Raw genomic sequence first — 20,190 nt, forward strand, 5'->3', positions numbered from 1 at the left:
CAGCCTCTGGCAACCTCTGTTCTACTTTCTGTCTCTGTGAATTTGACTATGAACAGTTGTGGATACACCTAGATCAGTTACATAGGTGGAATCATACAGTATATATCTTTTGAGACTGGCTTATTTCAATTAGCATACTGTCCTTAAAGTTCATCCGTGTTATAGCATGTGACAGAATTTCCTTCATTTTTAAGACAATAATATTCTGTTGTATACATATGCCACATTTTGCTTATCCATTCCTCTATTGATGGGCATGGGTTGCTTCCACTTTTTGGCTATTCTGAATAATGTCGCTATGAACATGGGTGTACAGCTATCTCTCCGAGACCATACTTTCAGTTATTTTGGGTATACCAAGAAGTGGAATTGCTATATCATATGGTAATTCTATGTTTAATATTTTGAGGAAACTCCATACCATTTTCCACAGCAGCTGCACCATTTTGTATTACCACCAACAATGTACAAGGGTTCTAATTTCTCCACATCTTTGCCAACATTTGTTATTCTCTATTTTTTTATTTTGTAATAGCCATTCCTAATGATATCTTGTGGTTTTGATTTCCATTTCTCTAATTATTAGTAATGTTGAACATCTTTTAATGTGTTATTGGCCATTTGTATATCTTCTTTGTAGAAATGTCTAATTAAGTCCTTTGCTCACTTTTTAATCAGATTATCTTTTTGTTGTTACCATGGTTTTTTTTTAAATTTTTGTTGTTTTTGTTGTTTTTAATCTGTTATTCATATAGTTGCACTAGCCTTCTTTGGGTAATATTTGTCTAGTATATGATTTTGATCCTCTTACTGCCACCTTCCTTATGTATCTCTCATAAAAAACATATATAGGTTTTGTGGGCTTTTTTTAGCCAATCTCTGTTTTTTAATTGGAGAGTTATGGAAAAACCCAAATGAACTTTTTGGCCAACCCAATGTATTTGACTTTATTCGTACCATCTTCTTTTGTGCTATTTGTCCTACTTTTTTTATGTTTCCTTTTTTGTTCTCTTTGTTTACCTCACTTTAAGGTTCTTTTTTTCCCCTCTTCCATTTTATTTTCTTTTACTGGATTGGGACTTTCATACTCCTTTCTTTTTTTTAGTGTTATCTAAGATTTTCACATGTGTGTTAACTTAAAGTCTAAAATGTATTGACGTTTTTCTCCCTTTCCCGCAACATATATAACCTTAAACTCTAGGTGTCTGATTTGTCTCCACTCCTTATATTTCTCAGGATAAGTCCAACTCTGGTCCCTATGTCCCTCAGATCTCAGAAGGCATATTTCAAGTTATAAAGTGGTCCCCTGGAAGCCCTTCTTGACATATCATGAGGAGAAGCCCTTTCTTCTTCTCCATGTAGGGTAGAATGGAGATGAGAGATGAAATGCACAGCACAGCATTACTCCTGCCTTCTTTAAACTCATAAACTCCCATTTATCTCAAATGGCCTCGCTTTTGTTTAGAATACCACTCTGCTGAGATGGGGAGAAGGAAGTAGAGGGTAACAACTGTGGATGCACTGAGATCAGTTAGAAGGATTTTGCAATAGTATAGGCTAAAATTATTCGTGTGTCAGTCTAAGATGTTGATAGTAGAAATGGAGAGGAATGGATTGATTTGAGAGATATTTGGGAGGTAGACTCAACAGGACAATGGATCCAGAGTAATTTCCATTCCTGTACTCTATTGCCTGGCTCTCTGCTTTATAAAACACATCTATGCTTGTCTTCTGTGTGCCACATCCAGCCACATCTTGTCTTATTATTGTGAGGGAATCTGAGGTTCTCATATTGTGCTTAAGAAGACAGGTACTTGTGGTAGACAGACTGTTGGGTGAGGAATCATGCAGTGTGGAAATGACAAACAGTAGGCTTGGAATTCAAAAGAGAATTTGTGGAATAAGAGGAACTAAGGTTAGATGATGGAAACAGACAAACAACAAGAACCTACTGTATTGCACAGGAAACTATATTCAATATCTTGTAATAACCTATGATGGAAAAGAAGCTGAAAGTATATATATATATATATATATATATATATATATATATATATATCTGAATTACTTTGCTGTACCCCTGAAATTAACACAACATTGTAAATTAACTATACTTCAATTTTTAAAAATGGTTTAAAGAAAGATTCGATGATGGAACACAAGGGATTCAGAACATTAGCAAGGATTTTGGATTTTGGGGGCACTACCTACGAGATGTTGGATACTGAATCAAAATCCTTTCCACAGTGGGAATTGATTATATACCCACAGGTAAAAAAAACTGTATCTGCTTGATAATGGGAAGTATAGTCGTTCCACAAATGGTGAAGTATTGAGAAGGAACTTCTCTCATTTCGTAACAAGGTCAATTGTTTTTGAGAATCTCCACAAAATCCTAAAAGTGATAACTTAATGTCAATAATTCTACTAAATTGCTCAGAAAGAAAACATCATCAACATTTACACGAAGTTTTTGGTAAAGCTATTTGTTAATTCCATGAATATTATTGAGTGACGATTTCACGTCACGTCTTATGCTAAGACTGGGAATATAGTGGTGAATAAGATAGACAAGGTCCTTGCCCGCATGGAGGTGACATTCTAATGAAGAGAGACAGATGATAAACAGGAAGCAAAAAACAAAATAGTTTTAGATCTAATACATGCTATGAAGAAAGTAAACATGGTGACAGAGGGAGTGAGAAGGATAAGCAAACAGCTGAGAACAAAAAGCGAAGAGCTTTCCAGGCAAAAGAAATTGCAAGTGTAAATGCAGTGAGGCAAGAAAATATGTGGGTGTATTTAATAAACAGGAAGGAGGCTAGTGTGGATGGTGCAGAGTGAGATGGTGTGGTGGAAGGTGAGCGAGGAGGTAGGTAAGTGCCAGATCATATAAGGCATTGTAGGCTGCATGAGGAGTTTACGTGTTATTCTTGGTGCCAGGGGAAGCCATTGGAGAGTTTTACATAGGAAAGTGAAATTATTTTTATTTTCGAAAAGATCACTCTGCTTTGAAAAGTATAGGACAGAATGAGAAGTCAAAGTTTCCAGGCCCCTTGGAAAGCTATTGAAGTAATACAGGTGAGAAATGAAGGTGGTTGAAGCAGGTGCACTTGAGAAAAGACAGGATTTGATGACAGATTGCCTGGTGTGGGTATTAGCAAGAGAGCAATCAAGAACTATCTAGGTTTTTGGTTTGCAGCTAGGTAGATCATGCTGTCATTTTATGAGATGAGGAATGCAGAGTTAGGCAGGGTGAGTGAGAGTTCCATATTAGAAATATTAACTTTGAAATGCCTGTTAGGTACCCAAGTGAAGATGTGAAGTTGGCAGTTGCATGGATGTACTAATGCATAGCACACAAAGTCAGAGCAGGAGCCCTGCATTTGGCAGTTGTTCCTGTATAAATGGATGTCTGTAGAGAAGAAAAGGCCTTGGACACTTCAGGAAGAGAGATTAGGCAGAAGAGGAGGCCCCAGCCAAGAAAACGAAGACGGAGCAGCCAGTGAGATAGAAGAAAAACCAGGGAAATGTGGGATCCTATAAGCCAAGGGAGGTGGGTGTTTTGGAAAGTATGGAGTGGACCACTGTGACCCATGCGGCTGAGAGACTGAGTAAAATAAGAACAAAGAAGTGACGTGACCTTTGGATGTGGCAACATTCCAGGCTGTAGTAACCTTGATTAAAGCAGCTTAATTGGCATGGGGTGAGGGCAGTGGGCTGGGGAAACAGCATGAGTACTGGAATGGGAGCTTAGCGTTACAGGCAGTTAAGTTTGATGGTGATTGTCTTTTTGCAGTGTTTTCCCCCCTCAACAGATATTCCTTTCCACCTCAGGAACTCCCTGACTCCTAATTTTAAGCCCATCCTTCATTGCCCAAACCCCATTCCCTCCTTTAAAAGCTGACTTCTTATGTCTCCTGGAAGACTGGAGCTTGATCACCCCCAAGAGCCATCCTAGACACCTGAGTACAAGAGGCTCATTTACCTCGCCAGTGGTGGGAGAAGTGGGAAGACAGGTTCAGTAATAGCCTGGCTATTGGTCAATGACTTCAGATACAAAGAGGTTAATTTTTTTTAATTACGGTAATAAACTTTATTTTTTAAGAGCAGTTTTAGGATCATAGCAAAACTGATCAGAAAGTAGAGTTCCCATATACCCCCTCTCCACACATACCTCCCCCACTATTGATGTCCTACACCATAGTGTAGGACACTATACTATAGTATAATGTAGGTACATTTGTTACAATCCATGAACCTGTATTGACACATCATCAGTCACCTGAAGCCCATAGTTTACATTAGGGTTCACTCTTGGTGTTGTACATTCTATGGCTTTTGACAATTATGTAATGACACGTATCCACCTTATACTATAAATATCATACGGAATACTTTCACTGCCCTAAAAGTCCTCTCTGCTCTGCCTATTCATCCCTCCATCCCCACTAATCCCTGACATCTATATTGTCTCCATAGTTTTGCCTTTTTCAGAATGTCATATAGTTGGAATCACACAGTGTGTAGCTTTTCAGATTGGCTTCTTTCACTTAGTAATATGCATTTCAGCTTCCTTCATGTCTTTTCACGACTTGATAGCTCATTTCTGTTTACCACTAAATGACATTCCATTGTCTGGATGTACCACAGTTTTTTTGTCCATTCACCTACTGAAGGACATCTTGGTTGCTTCCAAGTTTGGGCAATTTTGAATAATGATGCCATAAACATCCTTGTTCAGGTTTTGTGTTTAACTCATTTGAATAGATACCAAGGAATTTGATTGCTGGATCATATGGTAAGTGGCTTTCAAAGTGGCTGTACCATTTTGCATTCCCACCAGCAATAAATGAGAGTTCCTGTTGCTCTACATCTTCACCAATATTTGGTGTTGTCAATATTTTGGACTTTTGCCATTCTAATAAGCGTATAGTGGTATCTCGTTGTTGCTTTAATTTGCATTTCCCGATGATATATGATGCATATAAGCATCTTTTCATATGTTTATTTGCCATCTGCATGTTTTCTTCAGTGAGGTGTCTATTTAGACCTTTTGCCCACTTTTTAACTGTGCTGTTTCTTTTCTTACTGTTGAGGGTTTTTTTTGTTTGTTTTTTTAATATATTTATTTATTTATTTTTGGCTGTGTTGGGTCTTCGTTTCTGTGCGAGGGCTTTCTCTAGTTGCAGCGAGCAGGGACCACTCTTCATCGTAGTGTGCGGGCCTCTCACTATCGCGGCCTCTCTTGTTGCGGAGCACAGGCTCCAGATGCGCAGGCTCAGTAGTTGTGGCTCACGGGCCCAGTTGCTCCACGGCATGTGGGATCTTCCCAGACCAGGGCCCGAACCCGTGTCCCCTGCACTGGCAGAAGGACTCTCAACCACTGCACCACCAGGGAAGCCCCTTACTGTTGAGTTTTAAGAGTTGTTTGTATTGTAGGGGATTGGCATATGGCAATCCAAAATATACCACTTTGGCATAAAGATTATTTTTAGCCTAAGGCAATTAAGAAGAAGCAGACATATGAAAAAATCCCTTGCCCTCCACCTCTCTACCAAGAAAGGCAGGATGATTCCTAATCACCAGAGACAACTGGAGACTCTTACCAGTTCAGAGACACTGAGAGGAATCTGCATAACAAGGATTACTAAAAACAACCCTTTTCTTCCAATAGTTTCTCCCATATATTTACTTTTCCACTGTTTGCCACCCCTAAAAGCCTTAGCCCCTTTTTCTTTATCTTGTCACTTCTCCACAAACTTATTGTTCTTTATTAAGATGCTAGACAAGCTCCAGGTTCTAACCACCCCTTTGAGTTACTCATCACTGAGGTGTCTCCCCTGTGTAAGCATGACACACATTAATAAAGTGTTCATTTTTTATTGTTAATCTGGCTTTCATCAGTTTAATTTCTAGGGTCCCAGGCACAGAACCTAGGAGGGCAGAGGAAAAAGAGGTTTTATTCCTCCCCTACAGTTTATTTTGGATAACAGTCCTTTGTCAGATACGTTTTTCACAACTATTTTCTCCCAGTCTATGGCTTGTCTTCTAATTCTCTTGACAGTGTCTTTCACAGAGCAGAAGTTTTTAATTTAATAAAGTATGGCTTGTCAATTTTTTTCTTTCATGGATTGTGTCCTTAGTGTTGTATCTAAAAAGTCATCGCCATACCCAAGTTCATCTAGGTTTTCTCCTATGTTCTCTTCTAGGAGTTTTAGAGTTTTGCATTTTATGTTTAAGTCTAATTTATTTTGAGTTAAACTGTTTGTGAAGGGTGTAAGGTCTCTGTGTAGATTTATTTTTTGCACATGGATATCTTAGCATAACGTTTTAAAAATAGGTTGTTTTTCTTGATTATAAAGCACATACTCACTGTAGAAATTTCCTAAAAGACAGGCAAATATAAAGAAGACAGTTGAAATCATGACTGTTAACACCTTGATGAATTACTGATTAGTCCTTTTCAACATGCATTTCAACATTCTTCACTATGCTTCTTTCATTTTGACATTATAATGTGACCACTTTCCTTAGGTAATTAAAAACTCTTTGTAAGTAGCATTTTAATAGATGTATTTTGCCTAGGTAGATCAGGTATTATCATTTACTTAATTTTCCTATTGTTGGCATTTTTATTTCTAGCTTTTATCATAATGCTGTGGTGAACATCTTTGTATGGAAAGCTTTTCTCCCCCTCTGTGTTTCAAGTTTTTTCCTTAGGATAGAACCCTATCAGTAGATTTATGGAATCAGAGGGTGAAAAAAATAATATTAGAGCTCTTAATGCATAATGTCAAATTGCTTTCTAGGAATCTTGTACCAGTTTACAATCCCATTAGTGCCTATCTCCACTAAATTCTTACCACTATTAAACACTGTCTTTTAAAAACCTTTCCTAATTTGATAGGTGAAAAATCATATCCCATTGCTGTAATTGACATTTCATTGATTACTAATGAGGTTGAACAAATGTTACTCAAATATTCATTTGTTAGCCATTTGTGGTAAATTTTATTTATAAATTATATGGTTATGAACTTGCTAATTTAAGCCACTGTTTCACCCAAGTTGCATGATGTTTGTTGGTTTGGTTTTAGGAAAACTGGAACAGCTTACATAAGAAAGATATTGCAACATAACACTCCTGAAGGATTTTTGTCGTCAGTTATTGCAGAAATTATAGACCCTTTTGGAATAGAGGAAGTGCATGAAAGCTCTTGTTTGTCTAGTTCCCTTTCCATTAATCAAGCTGGAACTTTCTCCTATAAGCTTAGTCTTCAATTACAAAGTAAGTGTAGTAATATATCTCTCTGATGGCTGGGGAAAATGAGAAATTATCTTTTGGGAAGAGTGTTCATGCTCTTTTATAGAACAATAGATTTCAAAATTTAGTCCAGTTGGTAATCTACAGAAGTCTACATATACTTAGATTCCTGGAGGAATTCTTTATTTCTAATATAATGAAACCTAGCTATCACTTCATTGATATTTCATCAATAGTAACACCTATCATTTATTTCTATAATATGATGTTATTTTGTCTTAAACAGTGCTCAGGAACAGTGAGAAAAGTCAAAAAGTCCAGACTTTACCCTACATAATGAAATAATTTTGAATCACTGTCATGTAGCATATTTCTATTTCAAAGGATTATATGATAGATACATAGCAAAAGTTAATATAGTTTATTGTAAGGATTTGGGTTTTACTCTGAGTAAATGAGCCTTTGGAGTGTTTTGAGCAGAAAGTGATGTGATTGAACTAGCTGCTCTGTTGAGAACAGACTGGGCATGTGACAGAGAGAGGGCAAGAAGGAAAGCAGAGAAATCAGTTAAGAGGCTATTGCAATAATCAGGTGAGAGATCATATTAAATGTAAGATGTCTGTTACTCATCCAAGTGGAAAAATAAGGTAGATATATAGAAAGACAAGTCTGGAGTTCAGGAAAGACCTCTGGACTGGAGAAATACATTTGAGCAGTCAGAAGGAGGAGAGAGAAAGGAGCAGAAAAATTATTTGAACAAATAATGGCTGAAAGCTTCTATAACCTGGGGAAAGAAACAGACATCCAGATCCAGGAAGCCTATAGAGTTCCAAATAAGATGAACCCAGGGAGACCCACACCAAGACACATTATAATTAAAGTGTCAAAACTTAAAGACAAGAAGAGAATCTTAAAAGTGGCAAGAGAAAAATAACTCGTTACCTACAGTAGAACCCCCCCATAAGACTATCAGCAGATTTTTCAACCGAAACTTTGCACATCAGAAGGGAATGACATGATATAGTCAAAGTGCTGAAAGAAAAAAATTGCCAACCAAGTATATCTATCTACCAGCAACATTGTCATGGAGAATTGAAGGAGAGATAAAGAGTTTTCCAGACAAGCAAAAACCAAACGAGTTCATCATCCTAGACTGGCTTTACATGAAATGTTACAGGAATTTCTTTAAGGTGAAACAAAAGAGAGCTAATCAGTAATAGGAAAATGTGTGAAAGTATAAATTTCACTGGTAAAGGCAAATATATAGTAAAATTTAGAATAATCTTATGTTGTAAATGTGGTAGTTAATCACTTATAAAGCTAGTATGAAAGTTAAAGACAAAGGTAGTAAAAAAACTAACTACAATGATTAGTTAATGGATACACAAGATAAAAATATGTAAATTGTGATATCAAAAACATAAATTGGGGTAGAAATGTAGAGCCCTAGAATGCATTCAAACTTAAGTTGTTATCAACTTAAAATAGACTATTATAAATATAAGTTGTTTTATGTAAGCCCAGTGGTAACCACAAAGCAAAAACCTATAGTAGATACACAAAATAAACAGGAATCTAAGCCACTACAGATAAGCACAGAAAATCATCAAATCACAAAGAAAGAGAGCAAAAGAAGAAAGGAACAGAGAAAGTATAAAACACCTAGGAAACAATTAACAAACTGCCAATAAATGCATACCTATCCACCTTAATACATAAGGTGGTATGTATTCGGCCTTAACATGTTAACATATACATTCTTTGGTGCAGGTATGTATTTATCCACCAGTAAATACATACCTTCGCCTTCGCTGGTGGTGCAGTGGATAAGACTCTGTGCTCCCGATGCAGGGGGCCCAGGTTCGATCCCTGGTCAGGGAACTAGATCCCACATGCATGCTGCAACTACGAGTTCACATGCCACAAGTAAGGAGCCCCCATGCCGCATCTAAGGAGCTGGTGAGCCACAACTAAGGAACCCTGGAGCTGCAACTAAGACTCAGTGCAACCAAATAAATAAATATTAAAAAAAAAAGACAGGCAATAAAAATTGTTGGGGAGGATGTGTAGAAAAGGGAATCCTTGTGCACTGTTGGTGGGAATGTAAATTGGTGCAGTCACTATGGAAGGCAATATAAAGGTTCCTCAAAAAATTAAAAATAGAACTACCATATGATCAAGCAATTCCACATCTGAGTATTTATCCAAAGAAAATGAGCATGCTAACTTGAAAAGATAATATACTCCCCCTTGTTCATTGCAGCATTATTTACAGTAGCCAAGATGTAGAAGCAACCTGTGTCCATTGATAGATGAATGGATAAAGAAAATTGGGTTTGTATATATATATATATACAGTAAAATATTATTCAACCATAAAAAAGGAGGAAATCTTGCCACTTGCAACAACATGGATGAATTTTGAGGGCATTATTGTGAGATAAGTCAGACAGAGAAAGACAAATACTGTATGATGTCACTTATATGTGAAATCTAAAAACAAGCAAACAACAAATAAATAAACTCAGAATAGATTGGTAGTTGCCAGAGATGGGGGTTCGGTGAAGGGATCAAAAGATATAAACTTGTAATTATAAAATAAATAAGTCATAGGAATGTAATATAAAACATGGTGACTATAGCTAACACTGCGTTGTATATTTCAAAGTTGTTAAGAGAGTAGATCTTAAAAGTTTTCCTCACAAGAAAAAAAGTTGTAACTGTGTGTGGTGATGGATGTTAGCTAGATTTTTGTGGTTATTATTTTGCAATACATACAAATATCGAATTGTGTTGTACACCTGAAACTAATGTTATATATCAGTTATATCTCAAAAAGGGGGGGGGGAATCAAGTGGTCAGCATATATGATAGTTAATGCTATGAGATCAGATGAGATCACTGGGAAAGCTAGTGTAGGTATAGAAACGAAAAAGTCTGAGGTCCAACAGTTAGTGGTCAGAGAACAGGAAGACCAGATGGTCTGCTAGGAGAAGAACTAAGAGAGTGTGTCTCAGAAACCAAGTGAAGAAGGTACTTCAAGAAGGAGGGAATGATGCTGTGCTACATGCTGCCAAGAGGTGAGGTAAGACGAGGAGAGAAAACTGCCCAATGGATCTGTGTCAAGTCATTGGTAACCTTGATAAAAGCTGTCGTTGGGTGGAGTCATGTAGACAAAAGTCTGATTGGGTTAGGTTTAAAAACTTATGAGAGGCGAGGAATTGAAGATAGTGAATAAAGGCAGCCCTTTCAGGGAATTTCACAATGAAGGGGAGGAGAGAAATTATGTGGTAGTTGGAGGGATTGTAGGAAAGGATTTTTGTTGGTTTGTTGAAATGGGAAAAATTAGAGCGTGTGTGCATAATAAAGGGAATTATGAGATTGTCTTCTGACTACTTCTACTTATTTTTTCAGAACGAGGTGAGTATCATTGTTGACATGTTTCAAAAACATTTAAAATGATGACTTCCCTCTCCTTCAAACAGCCATCTTTTGGCTTCCCTCATATCCTCTCTGATGGATTTTCTCCAATCATTTCTTCTTTGTCTCCTTTGTGGAGTTTTTTTTTCCTTCCCATTTTTACATGATGGTGTTCCTTATGGTCCTGCCCTCAAGCCTCTTTTCTTCTAAATCTTCATGCTCTTCTTAAGCAATCAATTATTCACTTATTCAACAAATATTTATTGAGCATCTGCTATGTAATAGGCAGACCTTTAGGCCCTAGGGAAAACACTAGCTACATTATTCTTCTCTTATAAAATCACAATAAAGACTCTGGGTTATTAAGGCTCTTAATAGTTCTATGGTAAAGAAATCAGATTTCTTATAATTACTTAGCCCTATGTGGTTTTTTTCTGCTGAGAATTTTATAGAACTAGTTTCACAGTAAAAACTGTGCTTGGCATATTTGCAATACACTTTCTACAAAATAATTTGAATTATAACCTGAAATCTGGCAAATGTATCCTCTAGTTAAGACCATAATTTAAAAACTCAACTAGTGTATTCCTCAGTTATGTCCACCAGTATTGCTTGCAGAACATTGGCTGTTTTATTTTATACCAAATCATTCCTGTTTTAGCTTCAGGTGTTACTTCCTCATTTCAAGATTCGGATATAGAAAAGACTGTGGTGATTCCCGGTTACAGCAGCTTCCTGATCACAAGGATTTTAGATAATGAGAATGCTTTAGCTATCGCTACCATGCCTGAAACAGTACCCCACAATATGACCTTTCTAAAAGGCTCCTGGTTCTTATACAACTTTGGACAAAGGGATGGACGAACATGGAACATACATTCAAAACCATGTAATTACTGGTTTCAACAACATGATGATTCACTATCCCTCAATGTCCTGAAATACATTGATCTGGGGAAATCTCATGCTTTAAAAATTAAAGTCATACCTAATACAAAAGGTAAGTTTATTTTTATTGGGAAATATCAAAAGGAGATGTTATTGCTTTTCTTGAATGTAAAATATACTCTTTGATATTTCCTTTATCTTTGGTTTCTGTAGTAGGTGGCATTCTACCAATAACAGTACTAGTTCTAATTATTGAGCACTTATGCAAAGCTCTGTATTAAATGATTTTTTAATTCATTTTAAAATTTAATGTTTATAACAACCCTAAAAGGCTAGATTATAATCCTTATTTTATAAATAAGCTTAAATTATCAGCCCAAATAGACACAGGATTTTAGTTTAGGTTTTTGCTGCCCTCTGAAAAGAAAACATTATAATTACCTTGGTGTTGTTATAATCATTTCAAGTATTTATTTTAAGCCAAAAAAAAGACGTTTAAATAGAATTCTATACTTTTCTCCATTTTTCAAGGTATTTATTTATTACAAAACTAATATAAAACTTACTAAAAATGATGGGGAAATGGCATATTGGAAAGAAATACAACAAAAAATTTTAGTAAATTACTGAGCTAGAAATTGAGGGGAAAATATGGAAGGAAGGGGAGGGAAAATAGAAAATCCTGTCACCAGAAATGAAAAGGGAACTCAGAGTCGAAAAAATTAGCTAATATGTGGCTCCTGGAAGGTTTTGAGGCTCAGACATGGGCCATATAGGCAGTGGGATGAATTTTAATGCCCAAGCATTGGTAGAAGATGTAGACCTTTAGACATTTCTACCTTGTGGTAGGAAGTTGGAAATGAGAACATTAAGTAAAGCTGGAACCATCAAATCATGAAGGGTGAAGAGAGGATAAGGAAAACACTACCCAACAACTCAAAGAAAGAGGTAGGGAGATTGTCATCTCCACGGGACTCAAAGAATTTCTTGTAAAAAACCCAAACTCCAAGACTGTGTAACACCTAGACACTACCCACCAAATACAAGAATCCCAAACTGAGACATCATTACAATGCCTGGGTCCCAGCATAAGGAAGCACAAAACCCTCTGTAGGAATACTTTCATAAACAAGGTAACATGGAATTCCACAGAAAAATCAATCTTCATGAACATAAATTGAGGAAAAGAATTTTAAAACCATGTAAGGAAATGACCCAACATAAGAGAAACTCAACAAGCATAGGAAACAAAGTTTTAATCTTGAGTTTATGGAAAAATCAGAAAGACACTATAAAAACAATTGTAAAGTATAAAATATGTAAAACTCTTAAAGAGATAAAAGAAAGCATATGAACCATAATGAAAGGACAAAACACTATTTAAAAAAAACAAGCTTATTTGAAAAACATAACCAAGTGCAATTTATAAAAATGAAAATTATAGGCTTTGAAAAAAATTGGAGACATGTATTTCTATTTCCGTCAGTATTGTGGACTAAATATTCTGAAAAAACTTCTTTCTGAAACCCTTAGAACTTTCTCTTTGATTATATGACTAATTGTCCATATTTCCATCAAGTAATTTTAGGGTTTTAATTTTATGGCTTTAACTTTCCATCTAATTATTTAATTTATCTACACTTTGTTTTGGTGTATTACAGGTGGTTAGGTAGTTGTTCCAACATCACTTATTGAATAATGTATTTTTTCTTCACTGATTTTTAAAAACAATGCAATTTACCTATTATTTTGACCATTTCTGGGTTTTAAAAATTCTGTTCCTTTGTTATTTCTCTGTATTCCAGTACAAATCCCAAATGTTATAACTATTTTAGCTTTAATTGTATTTAACAACTAATTTGTTATATTTTAAACTTGTTCAGTTTGAAGAAACAAATAATAATCAGCAAATCAACTCAGTTGCCTCTGAAGAAAAACCTAGTCCATGCTATTCAAGATGTGGTCCCTGGACCAGCTTCATTGGCATCACCTGGGTGCTTGTAAGAAATGCACAGTCTTTGGTGGTTGCATACAAATTTTAGGGTTTTCTTTTGTATTTCTGCGAAAAGTGCCAATGGAATTTTGATAGGAATTACAATCTGTAGATTGCTTTAGGTGGTATGGACACTTTAACAATATTAATTCTTCCAATTCATGAACATGAGATGTCTTTCAGCTTATTTGTGTCATCTTCAGTTTCTTTCACTGGTGTCATAGTTTTCAGTGTACATGTCTTTCACCTCCTTGGTTACATTTATTCCTAATACTTTGTTCTTTTTGATGGTGCTATAAATGGGGTCGTTTTCTTAATTTCTCTTTCAGCTAGTTCATTGCTAGTGTATAGAAACACAACTGATTTTTCTGCATTGATTTTTTATCCTGCAACTTTGCTGAACCTTTTTATTCTAACACTGTTTTGGTAGAGCCTTTAGGGTTTTCTAAATATAATATTCTGTCATCTGCAAACAGACACAATTTTACTTCTTCCCTTCTGATTTGGATGCCTTTTTTCTTTCCTAATTGCTCTGGGTAAGTCTTCCAGTACTGTGTTGAGTAGAAGTGGTGAGAGGGAACATCCTTGTCTTGTTCTTCATCTTAGAGGAAAAGCTTTAAGCTTGAGTATGATAAGTATGAGTATGATGTTAGCTATGGACTTGTCACATATGGCCTATATTGTGTTGAAGGACATTCCTTCTAAACCTAATTTGTTGAGAGTTTTATTCATGAATGGATGTTGAATTTTGTCAAATGCTTTTTCTATATCTGTTGAGATAATAATTTTTATCTTTCATTCTGTTAATGTGGTGTATTCACATTAAAGACCCTGAGTAGCCAAAGCAATGTTGAGAAAGAACAAAGCTGGAGGAAGCACACTTCTTAATTTCAAACTCTATTACAAAGCTATATTAACCAAAACATTATGGTAATGGCATAAAAACAGACATATAAACCAATGGAACAGAGTAGAGATCCCAGAAATAAACCCATGCATACACAGTCAACTAAGTTTTGACAAGGGAGCCAATGGGGAAAGAATAGTCTCTTCAATAAATGGTGTTGGGAAAACTGGACAGCCATGTGCAAAAGAATAAAACTGGACCCCTAACTTACACCACTCACAAAAATTAATTCAAAATGGATTAAAGACTTAAATGTAAGACTTGAAACCATAAAAATCCTAGAAAAAAAAAAACATAAAGGAAAAACCCCCTTGACATTGGTCTTGGCAATGATTTTTTTTGGATGTGATACCACAAGCAAAGGAAATAAAAGCAAAAGTAAACAAATGGGACTATATCAAACTAAAAAACTTTTGCACAGCAAAGGAAACAAAAAACAAAATGAAAAGGCAATCTTCAATAAGTGGTGCTGGGAAAACTGGACAGCTACATATAAAAGAATGAAATTAGAACACTCCCTAACACCATACACAAAAATAAACTCAAAATGGATTAAAGACCTAAATGTAAGGCCAGACACTATCAAACTCTTAGAGGAAAACATAGGCAGAACACTCTATGACATAAATCACAGCAAGATCCTTTTTGACCCAGCTCCTAGAGAAATGGAAATAAAAACACAAATAAACAAATGGGACCTAATGAAACTTAAAGGCTTTTGCACAGCAAAGGAAACCATAAACAAGACAAAAAGACAACCCTCAGAATGGAAGAAAATATTTGCAAATGAAGCAACTGACAAAGGATTAATCTCCAAAATTTACAAGCAGCTCATGCAGCTCAATATCAAAAAAACAAAAAACCCAATCCAAAAATTGGCAGAAGACCTAAATAGACATTTCTCCAAAGAAGATAAACAGATTGCCAACAAACACATGAAAGAATGTTCAACATCATTAATCATTAGAGAAATGCAAATCAAAACTACAATGAGATATCATCTCACATCAGTCAGAATGGCCATCATCAAAAAACCTACAAACAGTAAATGCTGGAGAGGGTGTGGAGAAAAGGGAACCCTCTTGCACTGTTGGTGGGACTGTAAATTGATATAGCCACTATGAACAGTATGGAGGTTCCTTAAAAAACTAAAAATAGAACTACCATACGACCCAGCAATCCCACTACTGGGCATATACTCTGAGAAAACCATATTCAAAAAGAGCCATGTACCACAATGTTCATTGCAGCTCTATTTACAATAGCCAGGACATGGAAGCAACCTAAGTGTCCATCGACAGATGAATGGATAAAGAAGATGTGGCACATATATACAATGGAATATTACTCAGCCATAAAAAGAAACGAAATTGAGTTATTTGTAGTGAGGTGGATGGACCTAGAGTCTGTCATACAAACTGAAGTAAGTCAGAAAGAGAAAAAAAAAATACCATATGCTAGCACATATATATGGAATCTAAAAAAAAAAAAAAAAAGTTCATGAAGAACCTAGGGGCAAGATGGGAATAAAGATGCAGACCTACTAGAGAATGGACTTGAGGACACGGGGAGGGAGAAGGGTAAGCTGGGACAAAGTGAGAGAGTGGTAGTATATATATGGACATATAAACACTACCAAATGTAAAATAGATAGCTAGTGGGAAGCAGTTGCATAGCACAGGGAGATCAGCTCGGTGCTTTGTGACCAGCTAGAAGGATAGGGAGGGTGGGAGGGAGGGAGAAGCAAGAGGGAAGAGATATGGGATATATGTATATGTATAACTGATTCACTTTGTTATAAAGCAGAAATTAACACACCATTGTAAAGCAATTATACTCCAATAAAAACGTTAAAAAAAAAAAAAGAAAAGGCAACATATAGAGTGGGAGAAAATATTTGCAAACCATATATCTGATAAGGGGTTAGTATCTATAATATAAAAGGAACTCATACAGCTCAATAGCAAACAAACAAATAATCCAATTAAAAATGTGTAAAGGACCTGAACAGACATTTTTCCAAAGATATGCAAATGGCCAACAGGTATATGGAAAGGTGTTCAATATCACTAATCATCAGGGAAATGCAAATCAAAACTATAATGAGCATTAATTTTGTATCCTGCTACTTTACCAAATTCATTGATTAGTTCTAGTTGTTTTCTGGTAGCATCTTTAGGATTCTCTATGTATAGTATCATGTCATCCGCAAACAGTGACAGCTTTACTTCTTCTTTTCCTATTTGGATTCCTTTTATTTCTTTTTCTTCTCTGATTGCTGTGGCTAACACTTCCAAAACTATGTTGAATAATAGTGGAGAGAGTGGGCAACCTTGTCTTGTTCCTGATCTTAGTGGAAATGGTTTCAGTTTTTCACCATTGAGAACAATGTTGGCTGTGGGTTTGTCATATATGGCCTTTATTATGTTGAGGCAAGTTCCCTCTATGCCTACTTTCTGCAGGGCTTTTATCATAAATGGGTGTTGAATTTTGTCAAAAGCTTTCTCTGCATCTAATGAGATGATCGTATGGTTTTTCTCCTTCAATTTGTTAATATGATGTATCACGTTGATTGATTTGCGCAGAAATCTCTTGCATTCCTATACACTAATGATGAAAAATCTGAAAGTGAAATTAAGAAAACACTCCCATTTACCATTGCAACAAAAAGAATAAAATATCTAGGAATAAACCTACCTGAGGAGACAAAAGACCTGTATGCAGAAAATTATAAGACACTGATGAAAGAAATTAAAGATGATACAAATAGATGGAGAAATATACCATGTTCTTGGATTGGAAGAATCAACATTGTGAAAATGACTATACTACCCAAAGCAATCTATAGATTCAATGCAATCCCTATCAAACTACCAATGGCATTTTTCACAGAACTAGAACAAAAAATTGCACAATTTGTATGGAAACTCAAAAGACCTGGAATAGCCAAAGCAATCTTGAGAAAGAAAAACAGAGCTGGAGGAATCAGGCTCCCTGACTTCAGACTATATTACAAAGCTACAGTAATAAAGACAGTTTGGTACTGGCACAAAAACAGAAACATAGATCAATGGAACAGGATAGAAAGCCCAGAGATAAACCCACACACATATGGTCAACTTATCTTTGATAAAGGAGGCAAGCAGATACAGTGGAGAAAAGACAGCCTCTTCAATAAGTGTTGCTGGGAAAACTGGACAGGTACATGTAAAAGTATGAAATTAGAACACTCCCTAACACCATACACAAAAATAAACTCAAAATGGATTAAAGACCTAAATGTAAGGCCAGACACTATCAAACTCTTAGAGGAAAACATAGGCAGAACACTCTATGACATAAATCACAGCAAGATCCTTTTTGACCCAGCTCCTAGAGAAATGGAAATAAAAACACAAATAAACAAATGGGACCTAATGAAACTTAAAAGCTTTTGCACAGCAAAGGAAACCATAAACAAGACCAAAAGACAACCCTCAGAATGGGAGAAAATACTTGCAAATGAAGCAACTGACAAAGGATTAATCTCCAAGATTTACAAGCAGCTCATGCAGCTCAATAACAAAAAAACAAACAACCCAATCCAAAAATTGGCAGAAGACCTAAATAGACATTTCTCCAAAGAAGATATACAGATTGCCAACAGACACATGAAAGAATGCTCAACATCATTAATCATTAGAGAAATGCAAATCAAAACTACAATGAGATATCATCTCACACCGGTCAGAATGGCCATCATCAAAAAATCTAGAAACAATAAATGCTAGAGAGGGTGTGGAGAAAAGGGAACCCTCTTGCACTGTTGGTGGGAATGTAAATTGATACAGCCACTATGGAGAACAGTATGGAGGTTCCTTAAAAAACTAAAAATAGAACTACCATACAACCCAGCAATCCCACTACTGGACATATACCCTGAGAAAACCATAATTCAAAAAGAGTCATGTACCAAAATGTTCATTGCAGCTCTATTTACAATAGCCAGGACATGGAAGCAACCTAAGTGTCCATCATCGGATGAATGGATAAAGAAGATGTGGCACATATATACAATGGAATATTACTCAGCCATAATAAGAAACGAAATGGAGGTATTTGTAGTGAGGTGGATGGAGTTAAAGTCTGTCATACAGAGTGAAGTAAGTCAGAAAGAGAAAAACAAATACAATATGCTAACACATATTTATGGAATCTAAGGAAAAAAGAAAAAAAATAAGGTCATGAAGAACCTAGTGTCAAGACGGGAATAAAGACACACATCTACTAGAGAATGGAGTTGAGGATATGGGGAGGGGGAGGGGTAAGATGTGACAGGGTGAGAGAGTGGCATGGACATATATACACTACCAAATGTAAAATAGATAGCTAGTGGGAAGCAGCCGCATAGCACAGGGAGATCAGCTCGGTGCTTTGTGACCACCTAGAGGGGTGGGACAGGGAGGGTGGGAGGGAGGGAGATGCAAGAGGGAAGAGATATGGGAACATATGTATATGTATAACTGATTCACTTTGTTATAAAGCAGAAAGTAACACACCATTGTAAAGCAATTATACTCCAATAAAGATGTTAAAAAAAGAAAAAAAACAAACTATAATGAGATATCGCTTCACACCTGTTAGAATGGCTGTTATCAAATAGACAAGAGATAGTTAAGTGCTGGTGAGGATGTGGAGTAAAGGGAACCCTTTTGCACTCTTGGTAGGAATATAAATTTGTTCAGTCACTATGAAAAATAGTGTGGAAGTTTCTCAAAAAAGTTAACAATAGAGCTACCATATGATCTAGCAATCCCACTTCTCGGTATATATCTAAAGGAAACAAAATCAGAATCTTGAAGAGGTATCTGTACTCCCACTTTCATTGCAGCATTACTCACAATAGCCCAGTTATGGAAACAATGTAAGGGTCCTTCAACAGATGAATGGATAAAGAAATGTGGTATATATGCACAAAGAAATATTATACAGCCATAAAAAAGAAGGATGAACAACATGGATGAAACTGGAAGACATTATGCTGAGTGAAATAAGCCAGAGAAAGACAAGTAGTGTGTGATCTCACTCATATGTGGAATCTTAAAAAAAAAAAATGCCTAACTCATAGAAATAGAGTGCTGGTTGCCAGGGGCTGGGGGATGGAGAAAATGGGCAGATGTTGGTCAAAGAGTACAAACTTCCAGTTATAAAATAAATGTCTTGGGGATATAATACATAGCACGATAGCTATAGTTAATAATACTGTACTGTATAGTTGAAATTTGCTAAAAGAGTAGATCTTAAGTGTTCCCACCACACACACACACACACAATGTGGGGTGGTGGCTGTATTAATTAACTTAATTGTGGTAATCATTTCACAATGTATAAGTACAACAAATCTCCACATTATACACTTTAAAAATATACAATTTTATTTGTCAGTATACCTCAATAAAGGTATGAAGGGGACAGGATGTGGAATCTCAGCCCCCTCCTCAGAACTGTTAAGTCAGAATTGGCATTCTAACAAAATCCCCAGTTATAGTTTAGGAAGCACTGGCCAGATCACTTTGATTTAAGGGAAACTGCTAGAGCTGAGACTTGAGGCAACTTATTTACTACTCAGCTCTGATTTACTAATTAGTAAAGATGGCAGTTAGATTACATGGTCTTTCAAATCTCTCTTTCCATTAAATTTCTCAGTATGGAGAGATTGCAAACAGTAGCTCTGAA

General features: G+C 36.0%; 1 protein-coding gene across 2 annotated transcripts in view; it reads left to right on the plus strand.

The window, feature by feature from the left end:
* The window catches only part of CATSPERB (cation channel sperm associated auxiliary subunit beta), a 151,031-nt gene that overhangs the window by 104,819 nt on the left and 26,022 nt on the right, over positions 1-20,190 (plus strand). For both annotated transcript variants that reach the window (XM_082384479.1, XM_082384480.1), the window contains 2 exons: positions 7,101-7,291; positions 11,349-11,687. In XM_082384479.1, the coding sequence (XP_082240605.1) occupies positions 7,101-7,291; positions 11,349-11,687 (530 nt within the window). The remainder of the gene's footprint in view (positions 1-7,100; positions 7,292-11,348; positions 11,688-20,190) is intronic.

This window comes from Balaenoptera borealis (assembly GCF_965194805.1).
Source record: "Balaenoptera borealis genome assembly, chromosome: 3".
Lineage (NCBI taxonomy): Eukaryota > Metazoa > Chordata > Mammalia > Artiodactyla > Balaenopteridae > Balaenoptera > Balaenoptera borealis.